The 24343-nt window shown below is 39.4% G+C and overlaps 1 protein-coding gene across 8 annotated transcripts in view; it reads left to right on the plus strand.

Moving 5' to 3' along the window:
• The window catches only part of MAPK9 (mitogen-activated protein kinase 9), a 23088-nt gene extending 5382 nt beyond the window's left edge, over positions 1–17706 (plus strand). For 2 of the 8 annotated variants that reach the window (XM_009641207.2, XM_035896705.1), the window contains exons 3-12: positions 1084–1213; positions 1702–1760; positions 2782–2920; positions 5297–5462; positions 6754–6825; positions 11480–11662; positions 12613–12737; positions 13263–13326; positions 15048–15119; positions 15890–17706. In XM_009641207.2, coding sequence (XP_009639502.1) covers positions 1084–1213; positions 1702–1760; positions 2782–2920; positions 5297–5462; positions 6754–6825; positions 11480–11662; positions 12613–12737; positions 13263–13326; positions 15048–15119; positions 15890–16032 — 1153 coding nt within the window. In that variant the 3' untranslated portion in view covers positions 16033–17706. Of the gene's footprint in view, positions 1–1083; positions 1214–1701; positions 1761–2781; positions 2921–5296; positions 5463–6753; positions 6826–11479; positions 11663–12612; positions 12738–13262; positions 13327–15047; positions 15210–15884 lie in introns of all 8 variants that reach the window. The other 6 variants (XR_004842339.1, XR_004842338.1, XM_035896704.1 and 3 more) reach the window with 6 other exon arrangements.
• Positions 17707–24343: the final 6637 nt, after the last annotated feature.

The following is a 24343-nucleotide window of genomic DNA, read 5'->3' on the forward strand; positions in this document are numbered from 1 at the left end:
AGTATTGTTCTCACAGGGGAGCTGTGCTTTTTCTAAGAGTACCGTAATACGGTGGTGCTTTTAAGCCTGATACTGTACGTGGCTTGATGAGATGGGGAAAGAGCTCACAAAGAGCTTAATTGTGCTTGGAAAATTTAAGTGAATGAGAATTCTTTCCTACCCGATGAAAGTAACGTTAAATGGAAGTAATGTGGGAATCCTTATTTAAAACTGGAACTATTTAAAGATTGGAACTCTTTGAGTAGTTTGTGGTGTGAATTCACATACACTTTGAATAGTCTGTGAGTTAATGGTGAAGAATATTCCCACTTCATTCTTGTTCTGGACATACAGATAATTTAGCTTTAGATTCTGACCGCTATTAAAGCAAGTTTACAGCTGTACCTCAAACTGCAGAGGGAAGGAACAAGCACAGCTGAAAACCAAGAGAAGATTAATGCTCGTGGTCACTTTTAATATCTCTTCTTGCTACCTGCAGTCTGAGTTTTCCATATTACTCCATTCTATAGACTTTTTTTTTTTTCCCCCCCAAACCCAAATGATGAATCTAACTTTCTGCTAGGCACTAAAATTGTATATAATTGTAAACTGTCCACATACAGGAGGGTATTGATGCCTGCAGAACAGATCATGGAGACACGGTTGTTGCTTTCCTTTAGGAAAGGGAAATTTCTCTTGCGAATATTAAATGATTGTCAGTCATCAACAGTGTCCAAAAGCCCCCATCCGAGTATACAGATTAGGCAACTGAAATGCTTCTTGATTTTGAATAAGCTTAAAATACTTTTCGATCTTGCAGTGTTGAATACAAGTCTTGAGTCAGCAGATTTGGTCTGAAGGGCAGGAAGACTTCTGATGAGTGTCAGTGGCTTCTGTGTAACCTGTCTGTATTTATTAAAGGATGTGTCGATTCTAGAGGCTGTTTATTTTCTAAATGAAAACTAGTGGAAATTAGTATAAACAGCTTAGTGGATATGTTTTGTCTCAAATCTTGATTTCTTCCCTTGCTCCCATCTCCCTTTTGCTCCCTCCTTTCCCTGAAACAGACTTCAACTTAAGTTGTTTGTCTTTGAAAACTTCTAGTGCTGCGTTTGATACAGTCCTTGGAATAAATGTTGCTGTAAAGAAGCTGAGTCGTCCTTTTCAGAATCAAACCCATGCAAAAAGAGCTTACAGAGAGCTTGTTCTTTTAAAATGTGTCAATCACAAAAATGTAAGTTTGGCTTTCTATTTCTCTCCCTCATTACTGTAAGTTGTCTAAAAAGCTCAGGATTTGCTCTCTTACGTGCTGTTAGTAACCAAAGTAATGGAAAAAATAGGGAGAGCAAGACCGGAAAGATTTGCTGTGGGTAATGCAGTTCTCCACAACGTCCAGTTAAGCTATTGGGTGAGCTGTTCAGAGGACAAAGTGCCCCGAGGAGGAGGTCTTCGCTGTGGCGTTGGTATAGGTTTGCCATCAGTGTCTGCTTTATAGAACTGGCCTTGCTGTATTGCGTTTGCCCGTGTAAGTCGTCCTGCAGCAAAGCCTGTGTGGCCGTGGGTTTGGCTCTTGTAACTGCACTGTAGTTAAATCTTCTGAGCTTAGGCAAGATTTTTATTAAATACAGGGTGCATTTGATTTTGAGTGGTAACTTCTGTAATAGTGGATTTTTATGTGAATTAGAGTGGAAGTTTCTTCTAATGTTTGTTTTTATTTTACAGATAATTAGTTTATTAAATGTATTCACGCCACAGAAGTCACTAGAAGAATTTCAGGATGTGTAAGTACTAGATTTTTGTTTTAATTTTCCTGACAAATACTGGCCTAAGCCCTGGAGCTGTATTTCCAGTATCCTACAGACTCCACACTTGGAAAACAGAGGGTAGCTAAAGGCTAAATTTAGCCTTTAATTAGCCTTTATTTCTGGATTTCTTTAAGAAAGACCAAGAAAGTTGTTTCACTACATGGATAAGATGAAAGTGGGAAATAAAAAAAAAAAAAAAAAAATTACTTACCTTCTATTCATCTGTCTGCCATACTTTGCTGATTGCATATGCATCTGGTTTATGTGCATTGTCCTTTGGCTAAACGGGTCACCTCAGGATAATAACTCGGTCTGGATAATCTGATATCATTTTTTGCCATACCAGTCTCATCAGCACAGCGGTATTTTTGGCGTCAATTAAGAACTGAATCCATTTCTTCTTTATGCAAGCTGTGTCAATTGGCCTAGAAAGGATCCATGGTGTTTTAATGGGTGGGGTATTCATAGGTTGCAGCGAATATGCTGTTACGGCTTGTGAATGGGCTTCTTGGGTGAGCAGGGGAGCATGTGTGTGTCCGAAGAGGGTAAGCAGGTGATATTTTAACTTGAAAATGAGTCATTCCTTCTTAGTTCTTACTGTGCTTTTCTTAAATTTCTTATTTTTTAAAAATTAAAATACATTGAAAAGCGTAATTTTTGATACATTGCAGTATCTGCAATTTCTGCATCAACTTCAGTCAGTCTTAGTACTTCATGCTGCATAAACTCAGAATTATTCTTCTGTGTTACTGTTTATAAAACTAGCGGAATTCTAATCTCTTGTGATGGATTATTCAACACTTAGTTTTTAATAGTAAGACTATTTGAACAGATAATAATTTCATTTGACACTGGTCATGTATGGTTTTTTTTAATCATAAGTGTTTTGACACTTATGTTAGCAAAGTAGTTGGCTTTTATTAAACATCTCTCATGCTAAGCTTAAACCTGATATGAAAAGTAAGACTTCTTACTTGCTTGCTTTCTTGTGCTTTAGATACTTGGTTATGGAGCTGATGGATGCAAATTTGTGCCAGGTTATTCATATGGAATTGGATCATGAAAGAATGTCTTACCTGCTTTACCAAATGCTATGTGGTATCAAACATCTCCACTCAGCGGGTATCATCCACAGAGTAGGTAGTATTAGATCATGAACAACACTTCTTATGAACACAGATGTTCTTATGAAACGGGGGGAGGCGCGGGGTAGTTATTTCATAAGTTTATATCTCTTTCATTCATAAGAATATTATTAAACCATAAGATTGTTTGTAGTTCAAAGACTGCATTGTAAATCGATCTTAAATCAGGTTTGCTCTGTGGATTTAACTAATGCTGAACTGATTAAAAGATAAAACACGAGTATCTGTGGACCTTCCAAATTACTAAAGAATGAGTCTTTAAAATGTGGTATTACCTCTTAAATATCTCTGTATCCTTGGAAATACTTAAAAGCTGTCTGGACATGGTCCTGGGCAACTGGCTGTAGGTGGCCCTGCTTGAGGAGGGCGTTGGAACCAGATGACTTCCAGAGGTCCCTCCCAACCTGAACCATTCTGTGATTCTGAAAAGTAAACTTTGTGAATGATCAGAATTTCCAAGTCCTTTGCAGACCTCACAAATTTCTCTGCTTCTGTTGTTCTGCTGCTTCTCTTTAAATTTTATGACCAGTCTGTTTGACAGTTCTTGTTTTCTGTTCTTTTCCTTCTCTTCCCCTACTTCTGGGCACACTTGCCTTTTGAATTTCTTTGGTTTTTGCCTGGTGGCTGAAAACTTTGTCCAGTTCTAGTCTAACGTGCTTTTGTTCTGTATGTTCAATCCATAAACATAATTGAGAAGCTGTATAAATTACAACAAATCTACTTCCTTACTTTGCTGAAAAAAATCTGCCATGAAAATACTGTGGTATTAGCAAGGAAGTTACGTATAGTTAAGCGAAGTGTGTATCCAGGTAATCTTAGTACTGGGCTTTCCTAGAACTATGGAGCGAGGTGTGTAAGAGACTGAAGCGGGAGGACTGGGACTCCTGCCGAGCTCCTCCTGACGCGGTGGCTGTGATTTGGAGCTAAAGGGGAGGCACGATATTTGCTGAGAGATTTAAGCTCAAAGGACCGAACAGGAGCAGTCGGACAGCACCGATAGCGGTTGGACAGTGAAGGGGCAGTGCCCTGTGAACAGCTGAACAGCGGCGTGCTGGTTACTTGAGTGGGGAGGATCAAGTGGGGAGCGTGAGGCTGGCTTAGTTTGGGACCACAACAAAATCATCTTTCTGGAGTGAACGCTCTTAGTTAGAGGAGAGATTTGGTTTTGCAAAGAAACAAGGCTAGGAAGGGAACAGAACTGGGATAGTTCAGAAGGAATGGAATAGTAGGAATTACACCTAGAAACTACTCAGAGTCTGTGAGCAAATAGAGCTTGAAATAATGAACACTACTCGTAACTGTTATGAGTTGATAACTATTGAAATCTGTTATCCTTCACGTGGCCCAGCATTATCGTAAGATGAGATCACAAATTTCACTATCAACTACTGCAAATTATTATTCTGCTGTTTCAGGAGAGAAATCCGAGTAGAGGATTAGAAACTCTAACCTTGCTGACAGTAAATGCAGTAGCACTCTGCAGAAGATGTGCTGCCTTCCTAAAAGATGGAAACCCACAGGAACTGTTTGTGTGTCCCCATCTCCTTTAAGAAAAGGAGGTTCTGCACCTGAGAACATGGTTCATGTGCAGGTTGAAACGAGGTCCAACACGTGAGCAGAATTCAGCGTACTAGTACATCGTAGTTCAGCTACTGCTGATACTTTGTGAATAAACCCCAGTTATTCTAGTTTCCCCTAGCTGTATTCCTTCGGGTGCAGTAATGACTGTTCCCATGAAGCATATCTCCTGGAAGTATTTAATTTCTCTCCTCACTCACAGGGTAGCTTTGTGTTGTCACTACGACCTAATTCTCACTGAAATTTGCCAGTCACTCCAATGCACGGGGCTTATCTGTTAACAAAAACTCTTGTTAAGGCTCTGTGTGTTGGGGTACTCCTTCTTCCTACAGACACCCAGCTAATTCATAATGATGTCTTTAGGGTGCGTGCCCTGATAATGACAGTATTGGGAACAGAGTCTCCTTTACCATGCAGCTATTCATATCCAAAATGGGTCCACTTCATGTGTTAAAGGCATGTGTACATGTACACATGTACACACAAAGTACAGATGTGTGTACATCGTGCAGGTATAGAGCCCGCTGTGTAACTGACTGCACAGTCAGGGCACGACTGCTAAAGTAAGACTGCAGACAACTTTGATTCTGGTTTTCCCTGAATTTTTTGGGTACCTAGCTGTGCAGCATTTAGCTTGTCTCTTAAGTCTTTGTATAAATAAGCAGGTACATCAGAGCAGGAATATGCAGTCGTTAATGTGATGTGAGCTGGTGGCGTACATTGACTTGGGGGGGGGTGGGTATTATTGTGTATGTTGATCCTTCCTTAACTGAAGTTATTTCTTGGTAGGATTTGAAACCCAGCAACATAGTAGTAAAATCAGATTGTACGCTCAAAATCCTTGACTTTGGACTGGCAAGGACAGCATGTACTAACTTTATGATGACTCCATATGTAGTAACGCGGTATTACAGAGCACCAGAGGTTATCCTTGGGATGGGATATAAAGAGAATGGTAAGTTGCTAGAGTAATGCTTTAAATCTTTTGTCTAAAGTGTTTCTGTCTCGGAACGTTACAGCTTTAAAAGGGGGAGGGGGGGGGAGGGCTGGTTCCCCCCTGCCATGCCTGTTGTACAGTATGTTAATCATCGTATTGGAAATAATAAAAATGACACTGTAGTAATTTTTGAGAATATAATAGTTTTCTGCTCTGTGTGCCTACCTCTAGCATAGACTGCTCCCTCTCCCTTGCTATTGTTATTTTTTCATGTGTTGCCCTGTTGTCTTGTTGCCATTTTTTTATCCTACCAAAAAACTGTTAAGACACTTATGCTGGATGATGTTAAAAAAAATTAAGAACCATCAATCTATAAAAAATAAACCCCTTTATCGATGTGATTTTATTCTGAAGCATCTTCTTTCAACAGTCTGTCCCCTTTTGCATCTCTGATTACTTTATTAAAATCTGTTTCAGATCCCTATGGTAAACCGTTGTCTTACACTCTCCTAAATCTGCATAGCACTCAGAGGCTGGGTGTTTTTATTAAAAACACAGCTGTAATATATTGAATGTTCAGCCAACAAAACTGCTGGCTAGGAAATTGTCCTTGACTTGCATTATTGGGGGTTTTACCTGCTGAATTTTACCAGCTGTGGAGTAATACGCTGTCTCCTCTGGACTAGTACATCTTATGGCTTTATCCCAGGGGCTGGGGGTACCGTGCTTTTTGCGTATGTGTAACTTTAGCTGTGTAATACAGGAGAGTCTCAGGACCTTGCTGGGCCATGATCACACAAAAAACTTTGATTAATGCACAAGGCAGCTTGTTGTAGAGCACGTGCTGATATGGATCAGAACTTTAGTAAAGGCTGTTCTGGATGGGACAAAAAAATAAATTATCTGCAGGACTGTAGGAATACAGTGTGAGCTTACAAATAAATAATTGTGGTATTTAAAAAAAACCTCTTTAATCTTTTGTCCTTGTTGCACCTAACATATGATAGTGGATATCTGGTCTGTTGGGTGCATTATGGCAGAAATGGTCCTCCATAAAGTCCTGTTCCCAGGAAGAGATTGTATCCTTCTTCACGGTCATTTCAGAAATGTAAACGCTGATTGTATTTTACAGAATGCTGATAACAAAATGTAGCAGCAGTCAGTTGATGTTGATATGGTTGAAAATTCATGCTAGCAGTTTGGTTTTCCACATCGTTGTGTTTTATGGTAGATGCTAGATGGTTTTGTTTGTTTTCCTCACTTTTGTTCATGATACTTCATAATTTGATCATTTCATTTTTACTTTCAGTTGATATCTGGTCAGTTGGGTGCATCATGGGAGAATTGGTGAAAGGTTGTGTGATATTCCAAGGCACTGATCGTATCCTTCCCTAGTCATCCTTGAATCCCATTCCACTTCCAACAGAAACACAATTATTTTGATCTGTATAAGTATAAAAGCATAAGCGATATTTTCAATAATATGTTTTAATAGATCTACTGTACTATTTGAAATTAGTGTCATTAACCAAATTGAGCTTTCCATTTTCTTTTCTTAGTAGATTATATTTAATGTAATTTGTACTGCTTGAATCTATAGAATTTATATTAAGAGCTTCAGCTTTTGTACCTTAAAAAAGGATACTGTTAGGTTTAAAAAATAAATAGAAGTAAGTGTATCTTCTTACTCTTGTTCTTTGCAGATAAGTATTATAAACAAAAGCCTCCAAAGTTACTTTTTACTGTGCATGGATTTCGCTTACTATTTGTTTGAACAGTAGATTCATTTTTTTATCGTACAATTTTCTGAGTTTCAATTAGATTTTTTTCTTGCTTATTAGCACTTGCTGGACAGCAGTGTCCTAATTGCAAGCACACTGCATGAGAAATGTTTTTTGTTACTATTATTTATTACAAAAAATACCTTTTTCTTTTTGGAGTTTTTTTCTTCTATGAAAATTTTATTTTGGGCTTACTTTTTCTGTAAGATTGTTATTCCTCCATTCTTCCCTCCAGTACTTCTGACCCAGATTTGTCGTCTTAAAATTCTGCTCTCTTGTACAATAGTAATTGTAGGAAATTCTACTATATTAAAACCAAACAAACCCCTCATGTGTTTTCATGCCTTAGAGATTGGAAATCTCAATAATATATCACTGGATCAAACAACTCCTTACACTGTATTCAGTGAACAGAAGCGATCATTTAATAAGGTAAATATTCTTTGAAGATTTTAATGTATTTCAAAATATTTCCATAGAAACAAAATTTAAAACATTTGACTCATTATCAAGTTCCAATTATAAAAATTGGAGCAAACCCAATTTCATCCTTTATAAATAATATCTTAGGAAGTCATAGTGTTGTAGGACTAGGCATGCAAAATTGATCAGTAAATAGAGTCCAGACAACATAATTAAGCCAGTTATGGCTGTAGGTCATATGAAGCTGTAGCTACTTGTGGTCCAAGGTTTTGAAGAAAGTATAATATTTTTGTTCGTCAGCAAGGAAAAGCTGAGTCCACCACTAAAAATATCAAGTATGCGTTCACAGAATCTTTTCATAGATACCTATGTATCTTACAGAGGAGGACTTTCAATTTTAATGCTAAATTTCATGACACTAATCTCCAGCAGTTGATCATGCATTATTTAGTAGTACAAATGATTAATGGTTAAATAAGTCTTTTTGTTTTCCACCTTTCTTCCTTTATATACTTATTGTTTTACCTTTTGAAGCCTTCAGACCAACCTAACACAATTCTTCATGTATGTTATGTGTCTTTCACCTGCATGTCAGCATGGGCTGTTTTGATTTATTCATGAATAAATGAAGGAAATTTTGTCCATACTTGTTGAATATGCAACTTATCCCTTGTGGTGCCCTGGAGGTCACTGAAGCTCCACCAGTCTATGTTTCAAGCAGTCTGCTCCCCTGCTCTCTTACCGGAGTGCACAGCTATGCTTGCAGGGCTTTTTTCCTCTTGCACAACTTGCAGTTCTCTTTAATGCGAAATGCGGATAACTCGGTGGTGTTGAGACTTTTCCTGACTGATAACTGCTTCAGTCAGACTGTTGTTTTTTCTTTTACCTTCGACTGCAGGATTGTTTTGAGACTGTGGTTTATGGGGGATGCTGGTGTGCATGGCTGTGAAGCTTTCAATCTTTTTGTGGTTTGGTTTTTTTTTTTTTTACTTAAATTTTAAATGTCTTAGTAGTTGGGGATTTAGGGCAGGGAGCCAAGTCCAGCATGTTGCCTAATGGTGTGCCTTGACTGTCCTCAGGAAAACTTACTCTTAGACTCAGTAGTTTGTATTTTCCCAAGTCGACGGGGATTGCTGGGATACTTGCAGCAGTGCTCTGGGTGGAATGAGATGCTCCGCACTGCTGGGGCCATGGATGCTCCAAGCCTGCTCCTGGCTGGTGCTGTGGAGGACAAATTACAGTTACTGGCAGTTGCTGTTGCACTGTAAATGACAAAACAGGCAACGTAGATACCCAAGATGAAATAAAGGAAAGCTTAGCAGCACCAGAATGTTTTTAATGCTCTTTCTGTCCAAGTTGTGAAAGAAACTAATGGTCTGGCTGATGCAAAAAGCATGAGAAGGTCTTCATGCTTTCTTGGGAAAAATCATCCTTACTGTGACTTTAATGAGGACTCAGTTTTCAACTTCCCTATTTCCAGAGTCCCAAAAAATAGACAGATATACTTGGCATATGTCCTGGTTTTGGCTGGGACAGAGTCAATTTTCTCCCTAGCTGCTGGCATAGTGCTGTGTTTCGGATTTAGGATGGGAAGAATGTTGATAACTCACTGGGAGTTCAGTTGTTGCTGAGCAGTGTTTATACTAAGTGAAGGACTTTGCAGCTTCCCCTGCTCTGCCGGGGGCACAGGGAGCTGGGAGGGGGCACAGCCAGGACAGCTGAGCCCGACTGGCCCCAGGGCTATTCCATACCATATGGCGTCATGCCCAGTATAGAGACTGGGGGGAATTGGCCAGGGGGCAGCAATCACTGCTCAGGGGGGCATCAGTCAGTGGGTGGCGAGCAATTGCATTGTGCATCACTTACTTTGTATATTCTTTTAGCATTATTATTATCATTATTATTATTTATTATTTTCCTCTGCTGTTTCACTAAACTGTCTTTATCTCAACCCATGGATTTTACTTTTTTCCTGATTCTCTCCCCCCTCCCACCACGGGCTGGGGGGTGCAGAGAGTGAGCGAGCGGCTGCATGGTGCTTAGTAGCCAGCTGGGGTTAACCCACGACAGCACGGGCTAAACTTCTGGTGACTTTGGCCGTGAGGCCACTGGAACAGGAAGGGTGGTTTTGCCTGCAGGTTGCAGGGTTATTCGTACAGCACGCTCCGGGTGCTTTCCATTGAAGTTAAGGTTTTCTCCCGTTTGGGTTTCTGATAACAGGCTTAGCTTATTTCAAGTCCAGCCCTATATCGGGGAATTTTTTTTTCCAGTTTTTGGTATCTGTGAAGCACTTTGAAGCAATCCAGCTGAGACTTTTTTTTTCCTGGTTTTTATTACTGAAGTGGGATAGTTCGTTAAGTTTTTCTGCCCTCCCCCTGGTGCTCTGCGACCACAACAGACTGGACGCTAACTTGGTTAGCTGGTAACAGACTGCTGTTACTCCAAGAAAAAGCATCCTCTTGAATCTAGATTGGTGGACATCGCTCAGAAATCAGCTAGGAGCAAAATTTCCTGATGTATGTTAAAATTTCTGTGTATGTGCTTTGTTTCAGCATGAGAGTTAACAATACTGACTCCTTAATTTTGATTTTAATACAGTTTTTCCATCGGAATGTATTCAGTAAGCATATATAATTTTCAATCTTTGTATCAGAAGTCTGAATTCTTAGCATGAAGCAGTGACTATGCAGGCATTTCCAGTTGTATTCTTGGCACACTAACTGAAATAAAAGCACCTCAGTGGTTTTTAAATACATCTTAGTTCAAAGTGCAGCAAATTTGTTGTTTTGTTACAAAATCTGTCTACAAGAATGGGTAGGTTGAAGTGCTAGATTATGACTTTAGCTGTGAATGTGTGCAACATCCATGGCAAGACTCTACTGGAATTGAGCATTCTTTTTATCAGAGAAACTGTAAATCTGAGTAAACTTAAATATCAGGAATACTAATGCAGTGTCTTCTTGGTGTGATAAATGAGCTTTGTTATCCTGAGCAGGCTCGTTCCAAGCAGACTCTGGTGTCACCCTGGCCAGGGGAAATGCCTTCAGTTTGAAGAGGGAGAAGGGACAGTCCAGGAGAAACATGAGGCACACTTCCAACTTGTGGCCTGTAAATGCAATTCTTATAAAATATTTAAATTCTGAATTAAGAACAGAGTGGTCTTTGAATGTTACCACAGTTGATACGCTTCAACAAAAGAACCCACTAAAAACCTACAGGAATCTGGGTTCACTGTTCAGAACTCCTGTGAACCTTTTCTGAAGATGAAAAGTAAAAAATAAAAAAACAAACCGAAAACACCCCCACCCCCCAACCAACGCTCCCTAAAACCCCTACAACCCAAAGCCTAATTTCCTTAAGAGTCAGGCACAACATTCCTTACTTGGAATGGGATGTATTTGTGCTTTAGGTTTTTTTCATGTATTTTTCCCTACCTTAAAGAATCTTCAGTGGTAATGGTTCTATGTTGTACTCCCGAAGATTCAACAGCAGCCTTTCTTTTCTGTCCTTAAATTGTTTTGCTGTGGATACAGTTGCCAAAAAAGTACTGCTTTTGATACTGGCCGATACGTAATAATTAGCAAAAGATATTTGAGCGTAATGCATTGTGCAGCACTTCTAGCCTGTCCTTGAGATTGCAGAATCTAAACTGTGTTTTTATGTCAATCTGGCTTTTGCATGGCGGCTCAGGATGGTGTCGATGTTACAGTGAAGTTCGTATTTGTGTCCGTTGTTCAAGTTTTCATTGATTTTTCAGATTTCTGTAAGTGATGTTTTTGTATAGTGCAGACTTCAAATTCTTCAGCTGATTTTCCTAAAGGTTTGGTGCAGATATTGATCAATGGAATAAAGTTATTGAACAGTTAGGAACACCATCAGCAGACTTCATGAAGAAACTACAGCCTACAGTGAGGAATTATGTAGAAAATAGGCCAAAATATCCTGGTATTAAATTTGAAGAACTCTTCCCGGACTGGATATTTCCATCAGAATCTGATCGTGACAAGTTGAAAAGTAAGGCGAGTTTTTTTTTGTTTTTTTTTTTCTCTCTCTCTTTTTTTAAAGATGTTAATTTAAAATGTCTGCAATACACTTAATTAAAGTAATATAAAACGTTTCCTGCAATGTGTCAGCGTTGGAAGCTGCATACCTTCTGTACCTTTTATTTGTGACATGTCCTGAAATCTTAGTGGTAGCCAGTAAATACGGAACTACTTTCCTGTTCCCAATATTCTGTTTAATTCCGTTAATCCTAATCAATTGAATGTCTGTCACTTAAGCGTTCTCTAGGAGTAATACTTGTTATGGGGGTTATTTGTGACTTTCTTTTTCTAGTTGATGTGTGCAGATAATTCATTTTGGCTCTACTTTGACTTTAGATGATTACTGATAAAATGGGAAAACCCCCCACCTTATTATGTTCTCTAGATGGTAAATTTTTTTTTTACATAACATAACTTGTTATAGCCTATTTTATTGTTACATTGATTGTTCAGGCAAAAAAGAGATGTCAGTGAAGTGTCACTGCAGCGATGGGTAGCCAGTTACTGTGCAGTAATGCCTTTAAAAGAAAAATTGGTTGGGTATTACAGTAATCAGATCATTGCTGTACCAAGATGTTTATTTTAAAATCTTATTTTAAAAGTTTAATGTGTTGTATGTTCAGTAGTTGGTGCCAAATAAACTGTGACCCATGTTTCAGCAGAACTGTGCAAAATTGAGGTTGGTTGGTGTCAGCTGCAGGGTTTGTTCTGGGTAATAGCAAAATAACATTTACACTGGAGGGGTTTGACCTCATTCTTAAAAAGAACGTGTAGCTGTGGAGTAGAGCTTGCACCTGTAGGCCTGTTTTCACAGTGAAATCTCTTAGTGTGTGTGCTGTGCTCGCAGTATTCATTTTCTGTGTCAAACATTGAACTCTTCAGCTCTTTTACATGTATGTTCTTTTCATTTTTACTTTCTAGCCAGCCAAGCTAGAGATTTATTATCAAAAATGCTTGTAGTAGATCCAGACAAGAGAATTTCTGTAGATGAAGCCTTACGTCATCCTTATATTACTGTCTGGTATGATCCAGCTGAAGCAGAAGCTGTAAGTTTGCATTTAAAATAAATTTTAAGATATCAGTTTAATAGCTTTAAAGAATACCTCTAGTTTTAGTCAAGAGCATGCTCTGAACTCATTCTTTGGCTAGTAGAAGGCACACGTAAAGCCTTCGGATCAATGTTAGTGGCCGAATCTCCTGAAGAGCAGCTGCTGGAGTGGAGTTGATCATTTTGAAAGTGCTCGTTGATAGTTCCCTTTACTGTACAGAAGGAGCTTCCTATGTGATGGTAATCCAGGGCTTTTTTTAAAAGGGGACTTTCTCTGAGGACCCACAGAGCCTTACAATGGGCTTAATTTTTGCCGATGCTTTTAAACATCTTTTCACTGGGAGGTAGGACTTTAAAGCAAATTCCGGAGTTTTAAAATTAATGTGAATGAGGTATAGGGAGTAGACTGCCAAAGATGAAGGTAAAAAAATGCTGCAAAGTGTAATTTTCAGGTTTTTTTAGTTATGATTGGCTGTGTTAACCTGATGTAGTAGATGCACTATAGACTTTCTTTTCTTTGTAGCCTCCACCTCAAATCTATGATGCACAGTTGGAAGAAAGAGAACATGCAATTGAAGAATGGAAAGGTAAAAAGTGAGCATGAGAAATTACATTTATTGCACTAACCTGTGTGTTACTAATGCCTGGCTCGCAGTGCCTGTGGGCTGGACTGTGTAAGTGACTGGAACCCACTGTTCCCATAGGCAGTGCTGCTGGTGGCAATATGAAAAAAAACAGTAATGGAAGATGTTCTGTTTGGAGTGTGTGTGTGTGTGTATATATATATATGCGCACATGTGTATATGTACGTATATATGCATGTAACATTCTGAATTCTATTCAACAAAATGCCACCATTTTCCTGTTTTTCCTTCCATTCCTCTGAGGATTTTGTTATTCTGAAGTGTTTGTAATCTCAGTGGGTTTTTTCTAAATAGAAAATTATCTGAAAGACAAACATATGCCTCTTCTCAGTGTGCATTATTTAAGCCATATCTCTTGACAGTATTTACTACTGCATTTGTTCTAGAGGTCTTCAATAGCAGACGAGGTTTTTGGTGTGTTTTTTTTTCTCTCATCATTGCTTATTTATTGACTGAATAGGTTAAACTGACTTAAACAAAAGAATAAACAGCGTTGTGGTGTTGAAATCAATTACACCTTATAGTTCTAGTAAAAAATGTCAAGTGATGAGGCAGTCCAGATTTTAGACACCTACCAGAGGACCGAGGGTGATAGACATCTTTGTTTAGTACTTTGTAAGTTGCTTGGTTTTGAAAAAGAGCTTTATAAATTTCAGGTGTTGATTCTGGTTTATGTATACTTTCTTTAGGGCATATCTGCACAGGTACACTTCAAATTATTTGGGATTAATGCAAGGTAGAAAATTAAAATGGATCAGTTAAATCTAATTGAATCCATTTGTAAATGTTGTTACTCAGATTAATAGGTCGTAATCTATTTAAATATTGTTACTCTTAGCTGCATTAAGGTGATGGGTACCTGCACAAGCTACTGTGAGTTAATGGAAAGTAATTCAAAGCGTAGCTGGTGCAGTGCAGCAGTAATAACCCGTTGGCTCTAGAAGGGCCAAGGTAAGCCATCGTGTGTGAACCGAACTGCAGACGTACCAAGGGGATAAAGGATGCTCCTTTAAGGTCACAGCTCCGGGTTTTGTTGTTATTGTTTGGGTGCCTATATCCTAAATGGTCCTTGATTAGTAAATGAGGGCTTTCGTACAGTATTTTAATTATTTGTTTAACCTACTTCAGAATTTCCAGACTTTACTCAGTGTGTCCACAGAGATTGTTCTTTAAGAATAAAGACATTTGTGTATGGTTTTGTTATCAAAGTAGAATTTCCCCAGGGTTATCCATGGGTTTTTTTAAAATCTAAATCTGATTTTTTATTTTTTTTTTTACAGTTAATATCAGTGCATCATAGGTATACATAAACTTTTGGGGTGGGATGGTTGTTATTTTTAAATGGACAGCTATTCTATTTATAAAATACGGTGATTTTGGTACGTGCTTGCTGTCTTTCTGTGGTGCCTAAAAAAAATCCATAGAACTCCCAATCATTGCCATAGGCCTTAAAAAACCAACCAAACAAAAAAACCCCAAAACCCCAAAAACCCCAAAACAAAACAAAAAACCCAACCCAAACCAACCTGTACAAGTTGTACTTCCAGACTGACCCTTAACCATTTCACTGTACCCTTACACATGTAAATTGTACACAGATCCGCTGTGATCTTACAGTGTTTTTTCTGTCTCTTCTCTCATTCCTCCCACTCTTCTCCCATAAGAATTAATATACAAAGAAGTAATGGATTGGGAAGAAAGGAGCAAGAATGGTGTGGTAAAAGATCAGCCCTCAGGTTAGTCATTGTTTCAGTCGCTCTCCTGTAACTCTGCATGGTGCTGACCTGTCGCGCTAGTGAATGAAGAAATCCTGCTTAATAATCCAGGTGGGCAAGAGTTTTGTTGTTCAAGACTTGATTCTGATCAGCTTTTGGAGATCCGTGTGCAGTGGTTTTTCATTGTCATGAAGTAAGTTGTAGGAAAACTTAAGGAATCTTGTGTGTCCAACGCCCGGAGCTGCCTTTTCCCCAAAGGGCTCAATCAGCAAATAAATAATCGACGCCGTGGTACGTCAGCTGTAATCTTCTATGCTGAGCGCTTAATCTGTGGCTCTGCATGAATGAGTCCCTTTCATGCAGGGTTAAACATCGTTAGGGCTCCTTGTTTTAAAATTGGTTAATAGTGCAAAGTATTTATGCCCATGATTGAATCCTTGATGTTTCCTGCTGTTCTCTTGGTTCAGTAATTGCAATACTGTACTGGCTTTTATTAACTAGATCTATTGGATTTCTTGATACTCGGGTCACTATTCACATTATATATTGCTTTTCTTTTTTCTTTTTCCCTTCCTCCCCAGAGAGGGAGAAAAATTAAAATCTCTTTTAATGTTCACCTTGGGTTTTGACTGCTAGGGAGCTTAGTGCTTGCTGTTCCACTGCCTGTTAATTTCTTTATTTTCTAAGGATTTCTGTGGGGAAGGTGGTGCTTGGAGCCTAGAAGGATGGCTATTTGTACCTGCAATATTGTCTTGCCTCAGATTTTATTATGTTTGGTTTACTTAGCACAGATGCAGCAGTGAATAGCAACACCAGTCCTTCCCAGTCATCATCTATCAATGACATTTCATCCATGTCAACAGAGCAAACATTGGCCTCAGATACAGACAGCAGCCTCGATGCCTTGACAGGACCCCTTGAAGGATGTCGATGATCAGCCAGGATTGCAGACTTGACTTTGGAAAAGAACTCTTGCTTCCATTGGGCCTGAATTGCTTGTAAGTTAATGGAACCAAGTAGAAAAACTCCATGTTCTGCATGTTCTGCTAAAGTAATGCCTGTTTTTTTTACTCAGTTGTTATGAAATTGCCTGCTTAGTGTTGTAGAATGAAAGCAAATAAATGTCTAAGAACAAAAAAAAATTTAAATTTAGACACTATTATAGGCTTTTCTTTATTTCAGCCTATTTCAGGTGAGCAGTTATAATCGACTTTTAGCCAATAACTCTGTAAGTGAGTTCATGAATCTTCAGTCCCAATTAGCAGGCTTCTGTGACACAATATTTGTTTACATTTTAGTACAGTATTGCTCATTAGTAGGTTTTCTGAATGTATATGAAGTTTGTTTTAACGTGTGACTGTGGCAGTTTGCTTTATTTAACGACTGCAGTGTTGTACGTAAGTGTGAACTCACACACGGAACGCTCGCAGTACTGTGTTTAAAGGGCAGTTATTCTTCCACATAGCACTTTTTTTATTGAGCCCTTTCTATCTTCACTTTCCAATGATTCTGTCTCTCTTCTTGTAGAAGAGATAAACGTGGAGTTTGAAGAATATAGCCATCGCTTTGTATTTCACCTATGAGTACGTGTGTCTGACTCTTTCAGTTTTTTAAATGTGGGTGGAAGATACAGTGGCTTAATTAAATCTTAAGGAAGGATGAATGACTTATTTGTGAAGCAGTACCTGCTCAGAAGAGGAGAGAGTGCTAAAATGCTCTGTATTTTTAGCTGACGATACTGATCCTTTAACAAAAACAGAAAAGGAAATTATGTCTGTGATGCTCTTCATTCAGTGCAAGCCCTGATAAAAGGATAGATGAAATGGAGAGACTTGCAGCCTCAAAAACAGCTGCATAAATGTTTTCCATTTTTTTTAATGGGTCCATTCTATCTAGTGAGTAATTAAAGAAATAAAAATACAGTAGTGTTGAGTCATTTATAAATTATTTAGATAACAAAGCTTAGCTCTATTCCCGCATTAGGAAAACCTCTCTATTTGTACTGGGGGAGGAAAACATATTTAACACATTTTCTAAATACAGTGTCAGAAAAGAGGGGGAGATTATGTGCTGTTTCAGTACAGGCTTATCAGTACAGTTTTCAGAATCAGATAACACAAACTTTACCTGTTACACGGCACAATACCTTGAATTAGAAAATGCATTTGCAGTAGAGCAGGGCTTAAATTGCTTTGTACCACACACTCGTGAGCTTGTGCACGCTCACTTTGGAGTGCACAGGGGGAAAATTTTGCTAAAGGATCTTGTGTGTGCATGCGTGTGAGCTTAAATGATGCGACTGTAAGAATAATAGATGTACAAGATGAGGTAAAACACCACTTTCTTAAAGGCACTATATTTCACTGTTGATCCAGATACTCTTGACTTGAATATATAAACAGAACTTACCAAATAGACTGACCCAGCCAGCCACTACATTACTGATATATTTCTCTTGTAAAAGAAAATTGTCCATTGTTTTTGACCTTACAATTTGAAAAGCAGCAATTTCTCTTTACTACATATTAAAATTGTACCCCTTTTTAATAGCTTAATTTGCTGTAGCAAAAGTATTTAAGTTTTACTGTCCCAGAAGGTTAAAAAAAAATTTAAAAGTAATAAAGTACTTAGTAGGATGTTAACTTCAGAATTGTCATCTGGAATCTTGGATTTTTAGAATTCTGTTTAACTGAATTGCAGGACGTTAGGGCTTGGGCTTTTTCTTGTTTGGTTTTAAACCTACAGATACCATAGGTTATCTTTGGATACTGACAGTATATGTGAAATGCTTTTAGTGTGTTTTTGTCATTGGAAAACACATTTTAAACATACCTATTTACCGTGTAGCAGAACAGCACAGGTTGCTGTTCTTTTGCATTTTTTTAGTCCTTGTTATTTGTGTAAGTTAAAATTACTGAAGGCACCTATTCAAAATGAACATCAGTGATTCACTATGGAAGTAATCTACGGGACATCATTCTTCAAGATCTTTATCTTTTTCAGCTGAAGTTGCACTGTGCGGTGCCCATTTTCACAGTTACTGCTTTGGAAGACTTAACACAACAAAGATTTTTTTTTTTCATGTGTTTTGGATATTTGCAGAGTGGAATTTTTCCTATTGGCCTTGGGCTGCTCAGAACAAGGGGGTGTTGGACCAGATGCCCTCCAGGTCTCTTCCAACCTAAATTATTCTGTGATTCAAATTGTCATTGTTGTTTACCACAACTGCCCCAACTGTGATTTGAACTGGTATCTGACCTTCTCCCAGCACATGCTGTTAGCTTGAATATGTGCTCTTGGAACACACACCCCCCCCCGAGATTAATTGAGTTTATCTGTAAATCTTGTTGTAGGAAAAGCTGTCTCATACCTTATTTTTTTAATGTCTTCTTCCTATGGTATGCATTGAAACTTCAGAATTTTACAGCAACGTTGCTGCCTTCGGAGCATGCATGGAATGTCTGTGAGTAGTGTAGATTTTGATTCCAGTAAGATTCAAAACCAAATTGCTAATAACATGAATGAACGTTGATCTCAAGAAGGCACATGTGCAGATCATATCCAGAAAAACACCTGCAGAATAGATGCATGCTAAGGTTCCCGTGCTGTCGCAGTGTGCACATGCAGGCTATCGATGCACTGCATGCAGATGGTATGTATAGAGTTGTACCCCTGACTGCAGATCGAGTCCGATGCTCGTTTGTGAAATGGTCGTCAGTGCCCCGAGAACCTCATCACTGATGGAAGACAAATGCACATGTAACCTGCCAGGGGTTTAAAAGTTCAGAGACTTTGGTGTGCAATAGAATCGCTTGTATTCCTAATACTAAAATCATATATGTAAAGTGATGCAATTGACCATTTTTTTGCACTTTGGCATTCATAAATATTTATATGTATTTAAAGATTAAGAATATGTGAGTGTGTGTATACATATACATATTATATATAAAGAAACCTGCTCAGTTTTGTAAACATAAATGTTACTTTTCTTTGAGAGACTTTGTATAGTGTTAACACTACTGCGGTATACAGAAACAATTTGTGAAATACGACTAAAAATAAGTGGTGGTCAACATAGATCCAGTCTGTAATCTTAACTGCTCACCTGAAAAAAGAGAGGAATCTATGGCTAGCAATCAGATTATTTACCAGAAACATTATGTTAAATATATGAACACTGAGTAGCTGAATGGCATTGCAGAAATGGAGTATGTTTTAAGCAGTTCATTTCATCTGTGCTCATATCATTTTTCCTCAAAAAAAAAAAAACAAAAAAACAAACCACTTTGAAAGAGAAGCTTGGCCTTTAGGTGTGCTCTGAGGAAACGCTGTGGTATGACAAGTCTCGTTTTCTGTTGGAAAAGATGAGAAATGAGTATCAAGATTAAGGCTTTGTCTGCATGGATCATACAAAATGAACTAGTCTAATGACTGGAAACTAGTGTTTGCAAACAGCATTTGAAGTTCTGGAATGTTTCCGGTAAGGGTTTGTGTCTCTTTGGCAAAATAATGAAAATTAAACTCAACCTTCTAGCACTGAACTAGTTGGTTGGGAAGTTTCGAAAACCGTTAGGACCCAGAGGACTCTTGCCATTTTCTTTGTCTTTTTTTAAGTCCTAACAGAGCCTAAGTGTTTATTCAAAGTTAATTTAAAAAAAAAAAAGAAAAAGATTCCATATGTTTAATTTTTCTTTCCTGAAGGAAGGACCTTAAGTGCTGAATCGGTTTCCTTTTTAGGTCTGATTGTATTTGGCTTAACATCATAATTCAGTGGATGAAGTAGGATTTAGACATTCAAAATCTCAAAGAACTGAGAGCCGAACTTTTCTTTCGGCCAGAAGTGCAGCCCTCTGGTTTGGCGTGCACTGGACGTTCAGATGTTGAAGTGCAGACAAATCTTTACTGACCACAGTGCGGTTCTGGAGCACGGGTTCAGCCTTGCAGCGGTGCAGTCTGCGCGGGGCGTTTCGCTCGCCTTGTGACACTTGAGTGGAAGTCCTGCAGGCGTGGCGGGGCGGTGCTGAGCGGCCTTGGTCTGCGGGGTCTACAGCCGTCACATGGATTCTATCAGGGCTTGATGCTAAACTTCGTGATACCGTGTACTGGGAACCAAATTCTTTCCCGGGATGTGTATTGTGTAATTCCTGCTCAGAACTGGTTTTGATCCAGGGACACCTGCACCCAGACGCAGGATTTGGACACGAGTTCCTATAGATGAATCTAATAACTTCTTTGCTTTTCCAGAGTGTCTTTGATTATTTTTTTTAACATGTTGAAATACGACAGAAGAAATGTATTCTGGCTCATTATTTTACATATATTTTAGATTGTCTACTACATGAGTGATAGTGATGTTCTCAGAGCTTATTACACAACTTATCAAATCAGTTTTATTTTTTGCCCGCTCTGCATGCTAAAAATGCCTGGAGCTAAACTAATGTTTTAGGTAAGCCAGCTTTCCTCACGTTGGTGTTGGAGGAGAGTGGAGAGATAACAGTCGTTTCTGTTTGTGTTCTATAAAATGACTATTTTTGTAGCTAAAATTTTAGTTGTTGGATTTCAATCCCACGGTGTTGCTTTGTGGATATAAATTTACCTGGGTCCACTATTTCAAGCAGTGCATGTATAACAAGTCCAGTATAAAACTAAACTCATAAAAGCACTCTTCTGCAATTTATTATTGGAAATATGGCAAATTATTTTGGTCCAAGAATTCAAAACAAAATAGAGAAAATACATTTAACTATTTAAGTTTTTATTCCTCGATGCTGCTGTTTATTTTTTTGAAAAGGTGCTTGCAATTTTGCACAAAAGAAATCAACTTTATTAATTGCTGGGTTTGAAGCACTTTAGGATTCTTCTGCATACAACCAGTGTAGGGTGTGAAAAGGAATGACCTAAAAAATGATTAACGTGTTTAAATTTGGGTTGCAATCCTTGCTATTCTGATAGGTTTGACCAGCGTGTCCCTTTTAAACAGAAGCCTGTTTTCAGAGATTTTACATGAGAAGTTTTTTTATGGTCTGAAATCTTAACACGTAGTAGGGGATCATTTGGGAAACATCCTGTACTCGGCTGCCTGCAGGGTGACTCGAGTGGCAGCGTGACTTCCCAGCCACCCATTGCACACAGGCACCAGGCGGCTGTTCCTGGGGCAGGGTCAGCTAGCTAGGAGCACTAGCATTCTTTTTCTTAACAAAAACCTTTTTATTAACTCTTGGCTGCGCCTCACGAGGTAGTTGTCCGTGTCAGGGTAAGGCCAGCCCGCGCGCTGTCGGTCCCCGAACACCCCAGGCAGAGCCCGTCCCCGCTCCGGAGCGTAGCCCCGGTCCCCGGTTCTGGCTGGCGCCTGCGTTTGCTTCCCAGGCGCTGGGTCTGCAGCTCAGCTCTCCGGAGTGTCTTGGGGTACCAAAAGCAGCGGAGAAGGTCAGTGAGGAAGGACAATGTTTTGCGTTCCCTACCAGAAGCCGTAGTCCTGTTCCCGATGACAGAGCTAATCTGATACCCGTGAGCGTATGCCGTTGTATTGTCTCCTAAGGGGGAAAAAAGCTTTTTTGAAAACCCAAGTGTGTCCCTAGCTTTTCTATGAATTCAGATGCTTAAATTGGTGCTAATTTTTTTAAAAGGAAATGTAACAGATGGTTAGCAGCCTATTTGTCTGTTTTTGATACCTATATTTTCTTAAATGGTGGCAAGCAAAACTTTATAAAGTGACTAATGTGCATTTTCAGCTTCATCAGATTCCCAGATTTTCCTAAGGTAAAATGTTTAAACTTCCATGGTAGTTACTGCTTCTTTGGAGCTATTGCTCCCAGGTGTGTTGCACACCGATAAAATGAACACAATTAGAAAAGAAAAGCAATCCACAGCTCCCCCCTGCTGTAAATTCCAAGCCAAGCTGGGTTCCCAGGTGGCTTTAGCAGATCAGTGTGACCACGATGCCTAATTAAGAGCAGATCACAGATACCTGTGTGCAGTTAACTCGAGCACGGTGGTGCCTTACCTGGTCATTAAGGTAACTTGTAAAGATTATACAAATTTTCATCTATTTTAAAGAGGGAATAACAAATAGAAATAATTAACTGGTTTTGTACACATTCAGATGTTAATTCCAGAGAATATATTCTATAGGGTACTCCAGAATACGTTAGTAAAGAGTCTAACAGGCTCCCTGAGTGGTGTGTTATGAAATCCAGCTCTCTCTAATGACTCGAATAAGCCCACTCCAAACATGAGTCCTCTGAGGATTTATTTTGAAATGCCTTCAAGTTCTGACTGCCCTCGAATGCTTTGCCTGCCTTGGCTGGGCCCTCTCTCCCGCCTTTCGTTTACCAAATGTCACCAAAAGTAGCATCAAGCCCTATCACTTGCCACAGTGTTCTGATTTTATGGCCTTAATCTTAGTTCTAGTATGGTATCTAATTTCAGAAGAAAGATGTGCTTTGGGGTCTGATTACGCAGATGCGTGTGGCCCCTCCTGCCTAGGGAACTGGGCGTTGATTGCCGTGGCTCACTCTCGATGCTTGTGCAATAGGAACACGTTCCTTCCAATGCAGTGGCTGTTTTCTCTGATGCTGGACTTTGTTTTCAGGATGATTAGAAAGTTTGCTTGGGTTTGGTTTGTTTTTTATGGACAGCAGTCATGCTTCCTTGGTTTTGGATTGATTTTCTTTAAGGAAACCAGAATTTCATAAGGAACCTGTCAATAACTAGTTCTGAAGTGCTAATTAAAGCCTCATTCTGAAGCTTTTTGGGTTATTTTCTCCAAAAACCTTATCGTAAAACAGTACTGAAGCCACTGTAAAGTTACAAATAAATCTGTCCACTGAAACGCTCGGAGCAGTCTGTCTCATTTACTGCAGTGATGTTTCCTTTCTCGTGACTCTTCCTGCGGTGAAGTGTAACCAGGTGGTGTGTGCTCTTACCTTAAAACAGAAAGTTTCAGTTACCGCTGCAGCGTCCAGTCGACCAGCAGGTAAGTACTGGTACAAAAAATGAATAAGGAACAGCTCCAAGGGGTTGATTGGAGCTGCTTTCTCCTACCAGCTGGAACACTTGGGCACACTGACAGCACTTGGGTTTGCTGCCAGGTGTATTTTGAAAATACATATTTTTTTTTAATTGCAGAAGCTGGTTTTATAAATTGCAGCAGCTTGCCTGGTAATGCTGAGAGATCTGAATTCCCACCTGGGTGCTTAACCAGCATCGTGGTCAGAATTGCTCGCGAGGCTCAGCTGGGCTCCTGGCTGTGTACTCGTGCGTGTACCCATAGGTAGGTGTATAAAAGAGCTCTGGAAGAATTTTCTCTCCCCCTGGTGCTCAGACAAAGTTGGGTTTTGTTTTGGTCCTGCGGAACAGGTACAGCTAACATGGAAACACGGTTCTGCTGTACTTATTTCGGGAAAGGGGGAAGTGTTCTTGCAAAGGCAGCGGTGAGGGTTCCAGGCACTTGGCAAAGCTGCTGCTCTGACTCCGGGGAGGCGAGGGAAAACCTAACTGCTTTGATCTGGTTGCTTTTCGTGGAGGTTTGCTGGCATTCGAGGGAGGCTGAAGGCAGCTGCCTTTCTAGATGTGCGGCTGGGGCTCTCAGCCAGACTTCGGCTTCATAAAAGCTTCACCTACGAAAATCTGAAATATTTGGTACGGCAACATTGCTGTTTCTTGTGTGGAGAACTCCAAGTTTTGCCTCTTCTCTACAGGGCATCGCAAGAGTATCTGGGTAAAGCAGGGATGCATGGTAGATCCCAAAGCACCCTTGGTTTTGATGGTGGGATATTTTTCAGGTTGCTTCTTCAGCTACAGAGGAAGAACTAATTCATTAAATTGAGAATAAAACAAAAAGGCAGCAGGACCACGACATGCCCGCAGGGAAGTGCTTTACACAGCATTACCCACGTACGTTCCTCGCCTTATGCCATGCCTTTTCCTTACGTTTCCTGCAAGTTCTTGAAGTTGGCAGGATGGTCCTGGAAAGGTAAGGAGGGCAGCAACTGATTAAACAAGACCCAAATAATTTTTGAGGAAAGTAGGACTTCAGAAGTTGGTTTTTTTCATAGCAACGAGGTCTCAGAAGTTTGGGGTTTTTTAAAAAAAAAAAAAAAAAGTGGAAAAAAGAAACAAAAAGTGTTTAAGTGCATGGAATTCACATTAAAAACCTGCCCAGTTCATGACTACTTGGTGTGACGGTGAGGCGGCGAGGAAGCAAGTCGGGGGTCAGCAGCACCCGTGGAGGCGAGGGCGGG

The sequence above is a fragment of the Egretta garzetta genome, unplaced genomic scaffold (genome assembly GCF_000687185.1).
Source record: "Egretta garzetta isolate BGI_Z169 unplaced genomic scaffold, ASM68718v1 scaffold26, whole genome shotgun sequence".
NCBI lineage: Eukaryota > Metazoa > Chordata > Aves > Pelecaniformes > Ardeidae > Egretta > Egretta garzetta.